At 41.9% G+C, this 19,672-nt stretch overlaps 1 protein-coding gene across 1 annotated transcript in view; it reads left to right on the forward strand.

Annotated features, from left to right (window-relative positions):
• LOC311119885 (B-cell receptor CD22-like) overlaps positions 1–10,493 on the forward strand; it is a gene marked incomplete at its 5' end in the record, with an annotated part of 41,369 nt that extends 30,876 nt beyond the window's left edge. The window contains 8 exons of the mRNA XM_084194536.1: positions 6,950–7,171; positions 7,367–7,636; positions 7,879–8,142; positions 8,276–8,539; positions 8,718–8,808; positions 8,921–8,975; positions 9,059–9,294; positions 10,349–10,493. Coding sequence (XP_084050662.1) covers positions 6,950–7,171; positions 7,367–7,636; positions 7,879–8,142; positions 8,276–8,539; positions 8,718–8,808; positions 8,921–8,975; positions 9,059–9,294; positions 10,349–10,430 — 1,484 coding nt within the window. The 3' untranslated portion in view covers positions 10,431–10,493. The remainder of the gene's footprint in view (positions 1–6,949; positions 7,172–7,366; positions 7,637–7,878; positions 8,143–8,275; positions 8,540–8,717; positions 8,809–8,920; positions 8,976–9,058; positions 9,295–10,348) is intronic.
• Positions 10,494–19,672: the final 9,179 nt, after the last annotated feature.

Here is a 19,672-nt window from a genome sequence, read left to right on the forward strand (position 1 = left end):
GCTGCTGATCAGGTACCCAGACCACTGGATGCAGAGAACCCCTCCCTCTCCTCAGAGGACCAAACCTATAGGCCTCAACACCTCCTCAGCCTCCCAGTACGCCTCCACAGGGTAAGGACATCTGTCTGTCTGTCAAAACATCAACTATCATTTATAAACATATATAAGCACTTATAATGGGTTAATTATGAGTTATTATTAAATGTTACCAATCAACTCATATCAACTTTTGAAATGTACAAAAGGACAGACAAATGACGGAAGGAGCACAGGCAGGTGCTTCTGTTTTCATACTGTTTGTGTGTGTGTGTCTCTCTCTCCCTCCCAGGCCCAGGAGGATGGCTCCCATCAATGGTGATGAGTGTTTCTTCTGGGGGATATTATTTTTTAGACCAGATGGAAGAGTGCCTCCTATATGGATTTCTTTTAAGAAGGTCATACCAAGGATAATTTAGCTATTTGATTTTGAATCTTAAGAAACCTTATCTCTGAGAGATATAACAAAGATCAGGATTTTGTAATTAGATTTTTACATGTATTTCAGCCCGTATTTTTGGCACTGAACAGTCTGCATACTGTATATACTTCCATATTTTCTTTCAACTGGTACTGGGACCTTCAGACGTGTCTTGCGAGGCCTGTGGGCTTCCTAGAGCAAAACAACCGACACATACGTGTTTGTGAGTCTCACCTTTCCATATATTAGCCCAAACTGTTCGAATGCTACAGACAGAAGTTGGCAGATCGACTGTACCGACTTCAGACGAGTAGAGTAACATTTTGTGAGAAGACCGATTTTTGGGATGTCTCATGGTCTGACAAACACCGCTCTAGCTCTGTCACCTTTCACCGCAGATGCAGAAGTGCGACGTAGGCGGACGCGGTGGATTGAGACGCATTAAATGCAAAAACCAGATATCTCTAGCTTCAACTGACAGATTTGTATGGGGATCTTTCTATTATACTAATTTCATTTATGTTAACATGGTTCTGTATTAAAGAAAAGTAGAAATGGGGGACATTTTGTCCATTTTAGAAATGTAGGGCTCACTCTAATACAGTAACCTCCCTTCTCTGACATGCTGTTCTGGTCCTCATGCATGTTATTGACTTAAAGAGGAAGGAAAGGACAGTTCTGCATCAGATACTTGTGTCTTGACTACTTTAAATATGTGTCAACCACGAAACTGACAGTTACTAGCAGTCTCCACACTACCAGTAAGTTGACTCACTGTACAGGACCTCTCTCCTTCATTTCACTTTGTAAGTATTGACAATATCTTGAAATAGAGTTTTTAGTTATCTGTTTTTAGTCATAAGTCATATTCTTGAGGGTAATGTATCATTTTACTTCTTGTTATGTTTTGATCTGTGTTTTGGTTGTTACATCAGGGCCAGTATTCATAAAGTGTCTCAGTGTAGGAGTGTGGATCTACATAGGGATGAGATGATTAACCAGGGTATAAAAGACACGCAAACAAACATTTGAATCTCTGCTCAGTGTGTGTGCGTGTATGGACCCGTGTGTTTGTGTGAATGACACAGTGGATTTAGCTGAGGGCCCTTTAGGACCAGACTGATAGGGAGTAGGGTTGACATCTATACTGTGTAGGAACAAAAATTTTAACACTGCAGTATGTGTGTTTGTGGGTGTGTGTGTGCGCCCACCCGTGTGTGTGTGTGTGCGGGGGATTTGTACATTACTAGACATGACCGCCTTGTTGACCTGATATCCAGCGAGTTCAGATAAGTAGTCTCAGCAACAGCACATATGCATAAACATTCTTGTTTAAGGGGAAGCTGGTTTGAGGTTGATGATGATGTGTTTTCCTGTGTGCCAAATATGGCAGATATTGTTGTTGTGGGGGGAGGCTAGGGGGAGGTGCTTATTTTCAAAGTGGGCTGCTCATTTGACGGCTACATGGAGCAGGCCTTTGCAGAGAAGCTGCCTCGGGTGGAGGTGCAAGCTGGTGGCGCTGATATTTGTCAGTCTTGGCCACTCACACAGGCTTGCAGAGTGTGGCCTCCAGATTGCGGGCCTGACAATAACTAGGGCAAAGCAATTGGCTAGGTACTGCTCTGTTTCAGCGGTCGTGGGCAGCCTAGCTGTTTAGAGAAGTAGGTTATTTCTGTACCCTTGAGAGCCATGCATACAGGGACCTTTGAAATGTTCAATTTGATTAGTGGATTCAAATAAAGTATTTAAAATGTGTGTGACACAGTGGATTTAGCTGAGGGCCCTTTAGGACCAGACTGATAGGGAGTAGGGTTGACATCTATACCAAATAAAATACAGTTTTATTTGCCACATGCGCAGAATACAACAGGTGTAGACCTTACAGTGAAATGCTTACTTATAATCCCTTAACCAACAATGCAGTTTTAAGAAAAGAAAAAAAGTGTTAAGTAAAAAATAGATAAGTAAAAAATAAAAATAGCAAATAATTAATGAGCAGCAGTAAATTAAAATAACAGTAGGGAGGATATATACAGGGGGTACCGGAAGAAAGTCAATGTGCAGGGGCACCGGTTAGTTGAGGTAATTGAGGTAATATGTTCATGTGGGTAGAGTTAAAGTGACTATGCATAGATAATAAACAGAGTAGCAGCTGCGTAAAAGAGGGGGTGGGGGGGGGGGGGGGGGGGGGCAATGCAAATAGTCCGGGTAGCCATGATTAGCTGTTCAGGAGTCTTAAGGCTTGGGAGTAGAAGCTGTTTAGAAGCCTCTTGGACCTAGACTTGGCGCTCCGGTACCGCTTGCCGTGCGGTAGCAGAGAGAACAGTCTATGACTAGGGTGGCTGGAGGCTTTGACAATTTTTAGAGCCTTCCTCTGACACCGCCTGGTATAGAGGTCCTGGATGGCAGGAAGCTTGGCCCCAGTGATGTACTGGGCCGTATGCATTACCCTCTGTAGTGCCTTGCGATCGGAGGCCGAGCAGTTGCCATACCAGGTGGTGATGCAACCAGTCAGGATGCTCTCGATGGTGCAGCTGTATAACTTTTTGAGGATCTGAGGACCCATGCCAAATCTTTTCAGTCTCCTGAGGAGGAATAGGCTTTGTCGTGCCATCTTCACGACTGTCTTGGTGTGTTTGGACCATGATAGTTTGTTGGTGATGTGGACACCAAGGAACTTGAAGCTCTCAACCTGTTCCACTATAGCCCCGTCAATGAGAATGGGGGCGTGTTCAGTCCTCTTTTTTTTCCTGTAGTCCACAATCATCTCCTTTGTCTTGATCACGTTGAGGGAGAGGTTGTTGTCCTGGCACCACACGGCCAGGTCTCTGACCTCCTCCCTATAGGCTATCTCATCGTTGTCGGTGATCAGGCCTACCACTGTTGTGTCGTCTGCAAACTTTATGATGGTGTTGGAGTCGTGCCTGGCCATGCAGTAATCGGTGAACAGGGAGTACAGTAGGGGACTGAGCATGCACACCTGAGGGGCCCCCGTGTTGAGGATCAGCATGGCAAATGTGTTGTTACCTACCCTTACCACCTGGGGGCGGCCCGTCAGGAAGTCCAGGATCCAGTTGCAGAGGGAGCTGTTTAGTCCCAGGGTCCTTAGCTTAGTGATGAGCTTTGAGGGCACTATGGTGTTGAACGCTGAGCTGTAATCAATGAATAGCATTCTCACGTAGATGTTCCTATTGTCCAGGTGGGAAAGGGCAGTGTGGAGCGCAATAGAGATTGCATCACTGTGGATCTGTTGAGGCAGTATGCAAATTGGAGTGGGTCTAGGGTTTCTGGGATAATGGTGTTGATGTGAGCCATGACCAGCCTTTCAAAGCACTTCATGGCTACAGATGTGAGTGCTATGGGTCGGTAGTCATTTAGGCAGGTTATCTTAGAGTTCTTGGGCACAGGGACTATAGTGGTCTGCTTGAAACATGTTGGTATTACAGGCTCAGTCAGGGACATGTTGAAAATGTCAGTGAAGACACTTGCCAGTTGGTCAGCGCATGCTCGGAGTACACGTCCTGGAAATCCATCTGGCCCTGAGGCCTTGTGAATGTTGACCTGCTTAAACTCACATAATCTACGGAGAGTGTGATCACATAGTAATCAGGAACAGCTGATGCTCTCATGCATGCTTCAGTGTTGCTTGCCTCGAAGCGAGCATAGAAGTGATTTAGCTTGTCTGGTAGGCTTGTGTCACTGTGCAGCTCGCGGCTGTGCTTCCCTTTGTAGTCTGTAATAGTTTTCAAGCCCTGCCACATCCAACGAGCGTCAGAGGCGGTGTAGTACGATTCAATCTTAGTCCTGTATTGACTCTTTGCCTGTTTGATGGTTCGTCGGAGGGCATAGCGGGATTTCTTATAAGCGTCCGGGTTAGAGTCCTGCTCCTTGAAAGCGGCAGCTCTACCCTTTAGCTCAGTGCGGATGTTGCCTGTAATCCATGGCTTCTGGTTGGGATATGTACTTACGGTCACTGTGGGGATGACGTCATCGATGCACTTATTGATGAAGCCAGTGACTGATGTGGTGTACTCCTCAATGCTATCGGTAGAATCCCGGAACATATTCCAGTCTGTGCTAGCAAAACAGTCCTGTAGCTTAGCATCTGCGTCATCTGACCACTTCCTTATTAACCGAGTCACTAGTGCTTCCTGCTTTAGTTTTTGCTTATAAGCAGGAATCAGGAGGATAGAGTTATGGTCAGATTTGCCAAATGGAGGGAGAGCTTTGTACGCATCGCTGTGTGTGGAGTAAAAGTGGTCTAGAGTTTTTTTCCCTCTGGTTGCACATTTAACATGCTGGTAGAAATTAGGTAAAACAGATTTAAGTTTCCCTGCATTAAAGTCCCCTGCCACTACGGGCGCTGCCTCTGGATGAGCGTTTTCCTGTTTACTTATGGTCTTATACAGCTCAATTGAGTGCAATCTTAGCGCCAGCATCGGTTTGTGGTGGTAAATAGACAGCTACGAAAAGTATAGATAAATAGTGTGGTCTACGGCTTATCATGTGATACTCTACCTCAGGCGAGCAAACCCTTGAGACATCCTTAGTATTTGATTTTGTGCACCAGCTATTTTTTACAAATATACACAGACTTGTCTTACCGGAGTCAGCCGTTCTATCCTGCCGATGTAGCGTATATCCCGCCAGCTGTATGTTATCCATGTCGTCGTTCAGCCACGGCTCTGTGAAACATAAGATATTAGAGTTTTAATGTCCCGTTGGTAGGATAATGTTGATCTTAGGTCGTCCAATTTATTTTCAAATGATTGAACATTGGCTAATAGGATTGATGGAAGAGGTAGTTTTCTCGCCCGCCGTCGGATCCTTACAAGGCACCCCGACCTACGTCCACGATATCTCCGTCTCTTTCTCATGCGAATGATGAGGATTTTGGCCTTGTCGGGTGTCTGTAGAATATCCTTCGCGTCTGACTCGTTGAAGAGTCGTAATGTGTAGGATGTGTATTTTAACTTTTCTACATCCATAACTACCAGCACTCTAGACATTGATACAGACTCCATGGACCTTCACTACATATGCTATATGTGTGTGTGTGTGTGTGTTTGTGTGTGTGTGCATGTGCTTGTGAATCACTTGCTGTTTAGCCTCACAGCTTGGGGATAAGAGATATCATTGAACCTGGTGGTCAATCTTTAGGCTGCTGTACAGCTTGATGGACCGTAGAGGTTTGAACATTTATCCTCCTATATTTGGGGTTCTGAGAATAAAACAGCTTCAGAACAATCAATGTAGAAATATGTGTTTACAGTACTACAGATCTGTTCAGTAAGTGAATGTTGTTGTTGGTGTTGTTGTTGATGTCTTTATTGCATCCATTAGGAAATTGTTTTTGCATCAGAGAGCATGTAATCTTAAATAGACAGATGTAGACAGACATGCAACACGTCACACACATTACATACATAGACTGCAATAGACTTACAGACAGACAGTATTCACATAGACAACCATATAGCACAATACAACACAACACAATATGAGCCTGGTTCATTTTCAGTAATGAGGCCCTGTACCCCATTTACAGTTTATACTTCAATGTATCAGGTGTAGTTATTCACCAGCTATAGAGTGAGTTGTTGTTTATGTTTCTAAGACTGCAGGGTGGGAGATGCAACAATGGCCTTGAGAACAGCAGGAAGTGTGTTGGTGGTCTTTCTCTGGTCTGTAGCAGGTATGGTCTCATTCTTATCTTTTAGTTGATCTGTTTAACAATCTACAGACATTTCTAAAAGGATAAGAATCATAATGTTATTCTGGTGTGTTCTGTTAGGCGTCTCCACTTCACTTAAATAGTTATCTTTTACACCTCACTGAGTGATGCTTATCTGTGGTTTCCATTCACACTCAACTCTACTCTAAGTGTGAGCTAATAGGCCTTGGCTTAATTCTGATACCATTGTGTTGTGTGACTGTGTTTCAGTGGTACTGGGTCAGTATGGCTGGAGTGTGACATACACCACTCAGAGTATCTGTACCTTGAAGGGGTCAACAGTGCAGCTGTCCTGCTCTTACACATATCCCAGTTGGTATAATGTCATAAAAACCTTCTGGTTCACTAAAATGTATGCTGTGGATAATTATGTGAGTCTGAGTGATGACCTAGACTATAAAGGACGTGTGAAGTACCATAGAGACACAAATGGCCACACCCTGACTATCACATACCTGAGAGAGAGTGACTCAGCTATGTACATGTTCAGATTGATAACAGATCAGAACGGAGGGAAATATACTGGCTATCCTGGAGTCACTCTGTCTGTCACAGGTACAGTTACATTCAATAAAGCTAAACTGTTGAATTCCATTTAGTTCAGGAAAATTGTCTTTGTTTGTATTTATGAAATACAAATAATATGATACTATGTCTATATAGCAATTGTCATGTCTTTATTGATCTGTTTGAGAATGTATTGCATCATGTGATGACACTAGACAACAGGTGATTCAGGTTTATGTTGTCTACTCCAGACCTGCAGGTGAAGGTGACTCCTTATTCACAGACTACAACATGGAAGACACTGACCTGTAGCACCACCAGTTGTCCTCTGACTGGTAACCCCACCTACATCTGGTACAAGAACGGACAGATAGTAACTGACAACACTTCCCCCTATTCAGTCTATCCTGATGCTGCAGACAGCTACTCCTGTGCTGTAAAAGGCCGTGAGGCTCTCCACTCTCCTGCAGTGTGTGAGTACAGTACAATAGTACAGTATTCTACTCAGCAAGTATCATGCACTCAGGCAAAAGAGACAGTTCTTACTTTATCAATCATTACAGAACAAAAAGGCTTTTGTTACTCATCGTCTATATTACTTTAAATTATTATGATTATAATTAAGTATTGTGACATTAACACTTCCGGACATTCATATTTTCTATCAGATAAACCAAAGAACACCTCAGTGTCAGTCAGTCCCTCTGGTGAAATAGTGGAGGGCAGTTCAGTGACTCTGACCTGCAGCAGTGATGCGAACCCACCTGTGCAGAGTAACGCCTGGTGGTACAAGAAGAATGGAGGTGGCTACCAGAGTATGACAGGACCACAGCATGTCTTCAATCAAATCCAGTCATCTGACACTGGAGAGTACTACTGTGAGGTCCAGAATGAGATGGGGACAGGCTGGTCTAGGACCATCAACATGGATGTGAAGTGTGAGTAAAGTACAGCTCAGTGTCTGAATGCTAAGGTAGCAAAACAATAGTAATTAAATGAAGTAGTCCTAAAGCACAGCATCTCCAAATGTGTATTTGTTAACGTTTTGTGTAAGTTATAGTTTTAGATAGTTCTCTGACTTAACAGATCATTAATTTTTGACATGACATGTCATTTATAAATATACTACTGTCGTAAATATACTACTGTCCTAACCCTCTGACAAATTCTCCTTTACCAGATGGCCCAAAAAGCACCTCAATGTCAGTCAGTCACTCTGGTGAAATAGTGGAGGGCAGTTCAGTGACTCTGACCTGCAGCAGTGATGCCAACCCACCTGTGGACAAATACACCTGGTACAAGAAGAATGGAGCTTCACTGACAGGATCTGAAAAGACATACAATTTCACAACCATCAGCTCTGAGGACAGTGGAGAATACTACTGTGAGGCTGACAATAAATATGGACGCCTCAACTCTTCTTATGTGTCTGTGGACGTTCAGTGTTAGTACACCTAACCTCATCTTTTGATCAGAGGATCACATTTGAATTAATATTTCAATCACAAGTCTAAGTTTCACGATGCTCCTCATGTAAAACACTATTTAAAATACTGTTGTTACATATTGTTCACCAGATGGCCCAAAGAACACCTCAGTGTCAGTCAGTCCCTCTGGTGAAATAGTGGAGGGCAGTGCAGTGACTCTGACCTGCAGCAGTGATGCCAACCCACCTGTGGACAAATACACCTGGTACTTTCAAAATAAGACTTTTCTAAATGCATTTGGAAAGATCTACAACATAAGTAACTTCAAGTCTAAGGACAATGGACATTACCACTGTGAGGCCTGGAATGGAAGAGGGTCTAGGAACTCTACAGTTCTGATGATAACTTTACCAGGTGAATTTTCACCTTCAATATTTCAATACAAAATTACATTTCAAGCTCATTTTAGTAATTATACGTTGGCATATCCTACTTAGTTTTTAAAAATTATGTATACGTTGAGATTAGATCACTTAACAAATATTTTCAGTTTATAACATGCAGTACTCACATCATCCATATTTTCATTTAGGGAAACAAACCTCAGTTATGACTGCAGCTGTAGGAATCATAGTTGTTGTTCTGGTTCTCATCCTCTGTCTCTCTGGCTTCATGTGGTTCAGGTGAGTGATCTTTTAAATATTATTTCACTCTAACACTTTTTTAATAACTTAATTCGTTAATTAATTAATTCATTCATTCAAGAATAAATTAATTCATTAATGTGCAAACCAGGAAGAAGGCCTCCAAATCCACCTCTGACACAAGAGACACATCAGAGAATGTACAGGTGAGTCTGTTAGAATCAGATTATTTGTATTGCTTTGTGGAACATTTCTACTCCTCATGTTGTCTGTCCTCTCACCCCATCAGGGAGACTCTAGTCCAGTGTATGACAACGTCTCAGGCATGGTCATGACCCCTACTGCAGCACAAAGAGCGGACACAGACTATCAAGATGACGTTCACTACGCCAGCGTCCACTTCTCTCGCTCCAAAAAGCAGGAAGTGCCTCTGTACTCCACCGACCAGCTGCCTCAACCCCAGAAACAGGACGAGGATGTCCAGTACGATGCTGTGAAATTCAACAGCCCCAGTGCTGCCACCCGGTGAGCAAATTCTGCCATTAAAATAACATGGAGCCAATACTAGAACATTGTGAATACACCACATTAAAGGAGAAGTTTGCTTTTTTACAACCAAATTTATATTTCTGATGTAAATGGCATGTTATAGAAGGGTCTAGACACCTTTTTTTGCGATTTCACTTGTTTTTGAGAAACTTACCCAACCAGCAATTAACTTCCTCATCCTTGTTGTGCATTACGGAGGCTCTGAAATAACATGAACAAATGCTCTAAAAACACCCAAATACGTCCTTTTAGAAACTGAAATGCTCTCAGTATAGTGATGCAGGTCTTTAGATTTTGCAGTTGTACACATGAAATTGTGTCATTCCAAAGTTTATCCACAACATTAAATTCAAATTTGCGTGACAGTTTCCCCTGTCCAACTGTTCCATTCTCAGTGTAGCCTGCTGCTAGAATGGACCAGAGGCATCAATCGAGTCGCAACAACATGGAACATAACGTGAGGATAAAGTTCGGAATGACACAATTTCATATGTACAAAATTTAAAGACATGCATCACTATAGACTACTTATAGGTTTTGTTTCTTAGAGGATATTTTGGGGTGTTTTTGGAGCCCACTTACTGCACAACAAGGATGAGGAAGTGAATCGCTGCTTGGGGATAGTTTCTCAAAAATAAGGGAGATCGCAAAAAAATTGCCAATTACATACATTTTTTAAAATATTTGGTAGTAATTCAGGTAATTCATATCCTGCTGCTTATTGGAGAAGACCATGAGGTCATCAATAAGCAGAACAGTTGAGCCCTAGTAACTACTCATTGTTTACATGGGATTTCCTTACACTACGAACCCAACAATGGACATCTCAACACAATTAATATGACATGTCTATAATGAGAGAGTGATGGTTTTGAGGAACTGTTCAAACTGCATTCCAAATGGAACCCTGTTCCCTATTTAGTGCACTACTATGGACCAGAGCCATTTAGGCCCTAGTGCACTATAAAGAGTATAAGATGGGGGTTTTTGGAAAGCAGATTCTGTTTCATTTCTGTTTCTCTCTCTTCAGACGAGCAGCAGCACAAGCAGCTGAGGAGGACTCCTCTGTGATCTACAGTACAGTCAACAAACCCAGAACCAAGAAGACCTGAACACAACAAACCCAGAACCAAGAAGACCTGAACACAACAAACCCAGAACCAAGAAGACCTGAACACAACAAGTTTGACAAAAACCCCTGTATATCTGGAGCTGTAGTCCAACTAAGTGATATAATAATATATCATAAGATATGCAATTTAGAAAACGCTTTTATCAAAAGCGACATACAATTATGAGGGAATACATTTTTCGTGCCGGTGGCCCCATTGGGAATCGAACCCATGCACCGTGCTCTACCAACAGATTACTCTATTCAAACTTAGTTGGAGTGTTTATCGAGGGTCAGTCTTGTCTTTTAAACAATGCTGAATAAGAGGGGGTACCTTGTAAATATTTTCTAAGTTACATCTTTTAAGTAATATCAAAAAAGATATGTTACAGCAAACCCAGAATCTGAACACAAGAACTTTGACAATAATGTTGCTTTGTATTTCTTAAGTAGCTTTGATGTCCAGTTATATTTTACTAACTATATACAGTACCAGTCGAAAGTTTGGACACACCTACTCATTCAAGGGTTTTTCTTTATTTTTACATTGTAGAATAATAGTGAAGACATCAAAACTATGAAATAACATATTTGGAATAATGCAGTAACCAAAAAAGTGTTAAACAAATCAAAATATATTTTATCTTTTAGATTCTTCAAAGTAGCCACCCTTTGCCTTGATGACAGGTTTGCACACTCTTGGCATTCTCTCAACCAGCTTCATGAGGAATGCTTTTCCAACAGTCCTGAAGGAGTTCCCACGTATGCTGGGCACTTGTTTTGGTACCCTTCCCCAGATCTGTGCCTCGACACAATCCTGTCTCAGAGCTCTACGGACAATTCCTTCGACCTCATGGCTTGGGGTTTGCTCTGACATGCACTGCCAACTGTGGGACCTTATATAGACAGGTGTATGCCTTTCCAAATCATGTCCAATCAATTGAATTTACCACAGGTGGACTCCAATCAAGTTGTAAAATACGGTATTTCAGTTTTTTATTTGTAATACATTTGCTTAAAACCTCTTTTCGCTTTGTCATTATGGGGTATTGTGTGTAGATTACTGAGGAAATTGTTTTATTTAATCAATTTTAGAATAAGGCTGTAACGTAACAAAATGTGGAAAAAGTCAAGGGGTCTGAATACTTTCCGAATGCACTGTATATATATATTTTATGTTATGTATATATATTTTTAATAATCAAACTTCTGAGATTTTATTTGAAGGCTAAGAACATTACATTTCTTCTATACTGTTTCTGTTCTATTCTATTGTGATATAAAGTACTGTAAGATGATACACACAATATACGTTTGCTTGATATTTTCATTTACATTTTTTATTCGTTTTATGACAGTTATGGTAAAATTGCCTCAATGTCCTGATGCAACTACTTGATGCAACATTTCTTATCCCTTTTATAAACATTTAAATAAAATAAACTGAAGTGTGTAGTGTGAGAAAAAACATTTCAGCAACTTTTAAGATTAAACTTAATTGTCATTGTTTTTACCTTATAACAGTATCTTCAGTGGAGAGAAAATGGAAAGCTTTCAAAATCACACCTCTTGTACCGTACAGTACACACAGTAACTACAAATAATACATTTACATTGGTTTGTAGAGCAATAGTGGTTTATTCACCTTCATCATCATCATGTCTGTATAAAATATACACAGACACTTTCAGAAGGAGCAATGTCCAGCACCTAGACACACAACCAGTTACATGAAATATTATGCATTGTCATTTTTAACACACACCATAACATTATACTCCCATTTCTACTTCAACATATAGTGAAATACACATATAAATAATAGCCTAAATGCAGGTTAATTTTGCTGGGGGCCAATGAGGAGATTCGGGATCTTTCCCCCACGCCATCTTTACCCCACGTGTTTCCATGGCATTTCGATTGTCTTGGTCGAGTTCCATTTACCTCATTATATTATCTATAGGACACAATATGGATGTTTTGAGTGTTGAGGGTAATTCCGTCAGCCAGGGGATTTCATTCCGGAACACAGAGATGGATCATTCCGGAATGTTCAACGATTAATAATTACACTCACAGTTAAAAAGTTCAGACCAAGTAGTGAGATTATTGCTTGATTTTAGCCTTTTGTCCTTTGAAAAATAACAGTCCACCATTTTGTCCAACTAGCAGTTAGTGAATAGAATACATCATTGTTTAGTGAGAATGTGATGTAATATAGAATGAGTGCTATGGTCTCCAACATGGCATGGCTCTTTACCCCCTAACTGTTGTCTGACCTTCCCAGGTAAGGGTGTCTCTTTTGGGGGACAGAGAGGAGCTAGGCCTAGGGGTGGATGGGAGGGTGGAGATCCCAAGGAGAGGTACCTTATCCCCCCATGACAGCCCCAATGAGTCTGTGTTTGGAGATAGAGTGGAGCTAGGGGTGGAGGCTGTGGGGGTAAATATGAGCACACAGTCCCTTAGCCCACATCCACAGGAAGTGTCACTAAATGACGTTGTCAAACAGATGCATGGACAGCATGATGTTCTCATCCTGGACGGGAGGCAGAAAGGGACAAAAAGCACAACGGGTTAGAAGAAGCTGGAGAAAAGGTTTAAATTTAGGTAAATCAGCTTTTTTTGTTTAAATGACATGAATGAGATTGGTGGGTTTTATCCCAAATCTAATCATGGCATGGGTGTGTTCAATGACAGACATGTATTTGTTTGAAACCTATCACTAGATTATTTCATTTCAGAGAGACAATCACATGTTGCAAAACGAGATACTGTATATCCCCCTCACTCTCAGAGAAAAAAAGTAGCACTGCAAGGTTTTAAACAGTCAAATGTGACAAATAATTAAATGTTAGATGTTAGTAAAAAGAACCGTACACATGTTACATTTGTGACATCAATATTTTTATAAATATATATTTAAAAATGAATCAATACAGTAATATGAGATCTGGGCTCTGGTCAAAAGTAGAGCACTTTATAGGGAATAGGGTGCCATTTGGAAGGAGGTCTAACTAACCAAACACTATAGCATGAGGCTAGATTTATGATGGGTTGAATTTATACACTACATAGCCAAAAGTATGTGGACATTCCTTCAAATGAGTGGATTCTGCTATTTCAGCCACATCCTTGCTGACAGGTGTATATGTTTGAGCACACAGCCATGCAACCTCCATGGACAAACATTGGAAGTGGAATGGACAGTATTGAAGAGCTCAGTGACTTTCAACGTGGCACTGTCACAGCATGCCACCTTTCCAACAAGTCAGTTCATCAAATTTCTGCCATGCTAGAGCTGCCCTGGTCAACTGTAAGTCCTGTTATTGTGAAGTGTAAACGTCTAGGAGCAGCAATGGCTCAGCTGTGAAGTGGTAGGCCACACAAGTTCACAGAACGGGACCGCCGAGTGCAGAAGCGCGTAGCACATAAACATAATCTGTCCTCGGTTGCAACACTCACTACTGAGTTCCAAACTGCCTCTGGAAGCAACGTCAGAACAAGAACTGTTAGTCGGGAGCTTCATGAAATGGGTTTCCATGGCCGAGCAGCCTCACACAAGCCTAAGATCACCATGCGCAATGGCAATTTTTGGCTGGAGCGGTGTAAAGATCGGCGCCATTGGACTCTGGAGCAGTGGAAACGACTTCTCTGGAGTGATGAATCACGCTTCACCATCCGGCAGTCTGACAGACGAATCTGGGCTTGGCGGATGCCAGGAAAACGCTACCTGCCCGAATGCATTGTGCCAATTGTAAATGATCTGGGGCTGTTTTTCATGGTTCGGGCTAGGATTACAGCATGCAATTACATTCTAGATTATTCTGTGCTTCCAACTTCGTAGCAATAGTTTAGGGAAGGCCCTTTCCTGTTTCATTATGACAATGCCCCCATGCACAAAGCGAGGTCCATACAGAAATGGTTTGTCGAGATCGGTGTGGAAGAATTTGACTAGCCTGCACAGAGCCCTGACCTCAACCCTATCGAACACCTTTGGAATGAATTGGAACGCCGAATGCAAGCAAGGCATAATCGCCCAACATCAGTGTCCGACCTCACTAATGCTCTTGTGGCTGAATGGAAGCAAGTCCAAGCAGCAATTTTCCAACATCTAGTGGAAAGCCTTCACAGAAGATTGGAGGCTGTTATAGCAGCAAAGGTGGTACCAATTCCATATTAATGCCAATGATTTTGGAATGAGATTTTCGATGAGCAGGTGTCCACATACTTATTGTAGATGGAGTTCATGATATCAGTCATCTCCTGGAACACAATTATGGGGTATTGTATGTAGATTGATGAGGAAAACACACAGACAAACACATGCACACACACTCGCCCGCACACACACTCACACACGCATGAACAAACACAAACACACACACACAAAGTCATACCAGGCCCATAGGGCTCTGGTCAAAAGTAGTGCACTTTATAGGGATTAGGGTGCTATTTGGGACACATTCAGTGTAAATGCATGTGACAGTGGCATGTTGTACTCCTACAGACAAGTACAGATGTAGGATCTTAATTTGAGCCAGTTTGCTATAGCAGGGAAATGATCCTACAGCAACAGGAAATGTACAGTATTTGTATGCTTACAGTGCTTTCGGAAAGTATTCAGACCCCTTGACTTTTTCCACATTTTGTTACGTTACAGCCTTATTCTAAAATTGATTAAATATAATAAGGCTATCATGTGCCTTTTACTGAGGAGTGGCTTCCGTCTGGCCACTCTACCATAAAAGTATTGGTGGAGTGCTGCAGAGATGGTTGTCCTTCTGGAAGGTTCTCCCATCTCCCCAGAGGAACTCTTGAGCTCTGTCAGAGTGACCATCGGGTTCATGGTCACCTCCCTGACCAAGGCTCTTCTCCCCCGATTGTTGGCTCTTCTCACCCGATTGCTCAGTTTGGCCCCACGATTACTCTTGGTGGTTCCAAACTTCTTCCATTCAAGAATGATGGAGGGTCTGAATCAGTGGCGGCTCCTGAAAAAATTCTCAGGGGGGGCAATTTTTCTGATGATTTAGGTGACCTACACACATTTTAAAAAAGATATGTCCAGCAACAACATGAAGACAGGGGCAGCATATAGGTCAATACTGATATACACATTACTTGCTTCAAAAAGGCCTCATGGTTGAATTGGAAATATGTGCACCTGAGCAAGCAGGAGCTTTTGATAGAGGCTACTGAAAACATTGATGCAAGTTATTGGTAATAAGAAATTTTTATAGACTTCCATATTCTGCCCTCTTGTATAGATTTGTGAAAATGAACAGTGATAGACATTTTGCCTGAAAACAGAATTTGAAAATAATTTCTAGAAAAGGTAAACACAGCTATCTGTATGGCTTTGTAAATATGAACAACCATATTCTGGCCAATTGTATAGATTTGTAAAAAAAATTGTTTACTTAAAAAAAAATGAAAAATAACTATTTTAAACAACATCAACTGTGAACTGATTTGGGCGTGTGTGTGTTAAAGAGACAGACAGGGAGGGACAAAGAGAGAGAGAGGCTACATTACTTGTACTGAAACTGTTCTCTTCTCTCTTTCAATGCAGCAAAGCGGTCAATGACTTTCTCATTGAAATCAAGCATGCTGAGGACTAGTTTACTAGTTACTTTTTAGCTTGCTGCATGATCAAATTCAGCTGATGCGCATAGCAATGCACGTAATGGCCTTTCTTGAAATGCTCACGCACCTTTTGCCTTCTCTCGCCTCATCACACTGGCTCCATCGTAAGCTTGCGCAATGAGTTTGACTTTCACGTCGTCGGCAAAAAAGACCGTTCAGTCTCTCCAAAAGCACACTGGCGATTGAGACTGAGGTTGATTCCGAGATGGGAAGGAACTCAAAAAAGCGCTCCTGCACTTTGTGGTTGTCTCTTTGATGTGAACTTCTTTCAAAGAGACAATCGAGTTGCACTGAACGCTATAGCCATCTTGATAGTAGTACGTGAATTGATTGATGCTGCTACCCGCTCTTTTCTTAGTTACGTTCATGGTTACGTTACGTATGACGAAAGCGCGTAAGTGCAAGCCCTCAGAAACCCATAGAGATTGTATTGAAAGCTCTGAAATTTGAAAAAAATAGATTTTACATGGGAGTCTATGACAGACTTCTGGGCGATTTTCAACCTGACTGAAATCGCCCCAAAAGGGGGGGGGGGCCATTTGAAGCACGACTTTAGCCTGATTGGACATTTAGTGGCAGTGTGGCACTGTGGCAGATCAGACGTCTAGATTACAACACTTATAACTACTGTTGCCGTGATATAATTGATTAGAAAAAAAATCCCTTCCTTTTCCCGTTTGGCAGTGCGTCGCCCATATCGCCCTATTGAACACACCGCCCCTGGTCTGAATACTAATGTAAATAAGGTATTTCTGTTTAAAAAAATATAGACATTTGCAAAATTTCTAAAAACCTGTTTTCGCTTTGTCATTATGCGGTATCATGTGTAGATTGATGTGAAAAAAATGTGTACTTAATCAATTTTAGAATAAGGCTGTAATTAAAGAAAATGTGGAAAAAGTCAACGTGTCTGAATACTTTCCCAAATGCACTGTATGCATGCTGCTCTAACAATGGCTGCTATAGTATAACATGTAAACACTTGGATATTCACACAGCAGGATTATATACTTATATGTACATCGCCAGAGAAAAAGAAAAATAACTCAAACACACTTTCAGCAACAATAATGACCGTAACACTTATTAGCATGAACAGGGTACATGCACAAATAATGATAGCATTAGCTGGTGATAGCAAACAACACTACAACTGATCTTACTTATCTACAAACACCTAGTGCAGGGCAGGTACTGTATAAACAACATTAGTTATCACACCAAATATCCCCCAGAGAAAATGCACAAACTTACATGCCAATTGACCCACACAACACTTGGGTTAGGAAACAGCATGTGAACAGTCCGACTTCTTTTTCTTTGAGGTTTATTGGCAGAATACACTCATAAAGTGTATTGCCGCCACCTACTGTACGGGGTATTATAAAATACCCCAAAAACAAAATATGTTTGGATGAACAAATTCATACTAATTACCAAAAACAAAAAAACACAAACCAAATTCACGTTACTATCCTGAATTTCAAACAAAAACTGTACTATTCAGATCCCTACACAGGCTCAGGAACCTGGGAGGGGGAACCTCTTCATTCAGTACTCCCTGTAACATTTCGACTGTAAAGTCCTGGAGATCCAGGAATCTAATTGTCGCCTTCACAATGATGTCTAGCTTCTTTGATTTTTTATTAGTTTGACTAGTGCAATTTATCACTTGCATTTTAAACACAAGAAAGTCCACCTTCTTCACTATTAGTCTGTCAGGATCCTGCATGGCATTCACTGCAGACTGTGAGACATCCACTACCATCTCCTCTCTACTCACTCCTTCAGCTATTTGCACTGCCTCCACATAGGAGACCTGCTGGATGGCTACTGTGACCTCCTTCATCCATACAGGGCACTCCGGGAACTCGGGAACGTGATTCCCATCACAATTATAACAACATGCTTCATCAGACTTTCCCACTACTACATATTTATTCCTTAGACAAATACTTGCCACGTGTCCAAACTTTGTACAATTGTAACACTTCTGTACATATGGTTTTTCCACTTTTTTTCCTGTCCTGATAGGCTTCGCTCCATCTTTCTGTCTATCATTCGATTCAAGCGACGTTCGTCTACCACTCCTGGAATGATATCCCTAAACCACACTGCCTCTATGTCCAACGAGACACCAGAGATTACATCTTTAACCGGTGCCCTATTCTGAACATCATAGCTTTCCACATCATACGTCGACATCTTGTTTGAGCCACAGAGCTTTCTCATTTTGTGCTTTTGACACATGAAATCAGCATCATACCACTCCTGGTCACTCTGACAGATTCCACTTCACCCAATTTGTCCTTCATCATCTTCCAGACAGCAAAAAAAAAACATATTTGCTGGTGAATCGTACTCCAACCATAACCAGCTGTTCATTTCCAACTTTAGTCCTTTTCACTTCACTCTTCTTCACCATCGTCCACTCATTCTCACCAACTGCACTCGCGACAAGAGAATCACACGATACTTCCGCTTCTGCCATTGCTCCTCCAATCACCCCCCGGACTCCCTCGCTCGTTGCTGTGAAAGATGCAAGAGTTTGTGTTCTCAAAGTAGCACCCATATTGTTCGCATTCCAGCACAGCTGTTGCTTCGCCAACTTTTTCTCCATTTCTGAACAGTCCGTCAGAACAACACTTTCTTCTTAATGCAATGGCATCATAGAGATATATAGAGGACTCATCTTTGTATCTGTGTCATTATAGAATCTGTGACAGCATGGGCAGCGCCATTGAGGCAATCTCCATTTTGGAGTAGTCTATTTTATTTTTCAAGATTGGCTGATCCCTTCTGATGACCCGGTTGGACATGGGCCAATAAAGCTGGAAGTCCCACCCAGTTGACTACATTAAAATGGCGCTGCCCATGCTAATTGGGCCTTTTGGCCACTAGAAGTATCAGACCTCAGGATAAGACACAGATGCAGACAGTTTGAAGTAACAAACGTTTTTTACAATAACAGGGGCAGGCAAGCAACAGGTCAAGGGCAGGCAGAGGTCAGTAATCCAGAGCAGAGTCCGAAAGGTACAGAACGGCAAGCAGGCTCAGGGTCAGGCAGAGGTCAGTAATCCAGGGCAGTGTCACAAGGTACAGAACGGCAGCCAGGCTCAGGGTCAGGGCAGGCAGAATGGTCAAAACTGGGAAAACTATAAAACCGGGACTAGAGCGAAAACTGGAGTATGGGAAAAACTCTGGTAGGCTTGACGAGACAAGACGAACTGGCAACAGACAAACAGAAAACACAAGTATATATGCACAGGGGATAATGGGGAAAATGGGCGACACCTGGAGGGGGGTGGAGACAAGCACAAGACAGGTGAAACAGATCAGGGTGTGACAAGAACCCTCTATCCTTCTCTATGCACGGCATGTAAACATGCACTAACTTGAGGTGATTGGTTAGCATGGGCGGGTGATTGACAGGCCTGAATGCCAATCAGATTGAAAGGGCTGGCCTTTTTTACACATGATATGAGGTATATAGGCAATTAAAGTCTTAGGTGACTACATGGGGAGCTATATCTCTGCAGATGATCCATATTGATACAGACACAAAACAATGATTTAGATTTATTAAGAACAAGTTTATTG

Source organism: Coregonus lavaretus, assembly GCF_964263955.1.
Source record: "Coregonus lavaretus genome assembly, contig: HAP1_SCAFFOLD_55, whole genome shotgun sequence".
Taxonomy (NCBI): Eukaryota; Metazoa; Chordata; class Actinopteri; order Salmoniformes; family Salmonidae; genus Coregonus; species Coregonus lavaretus.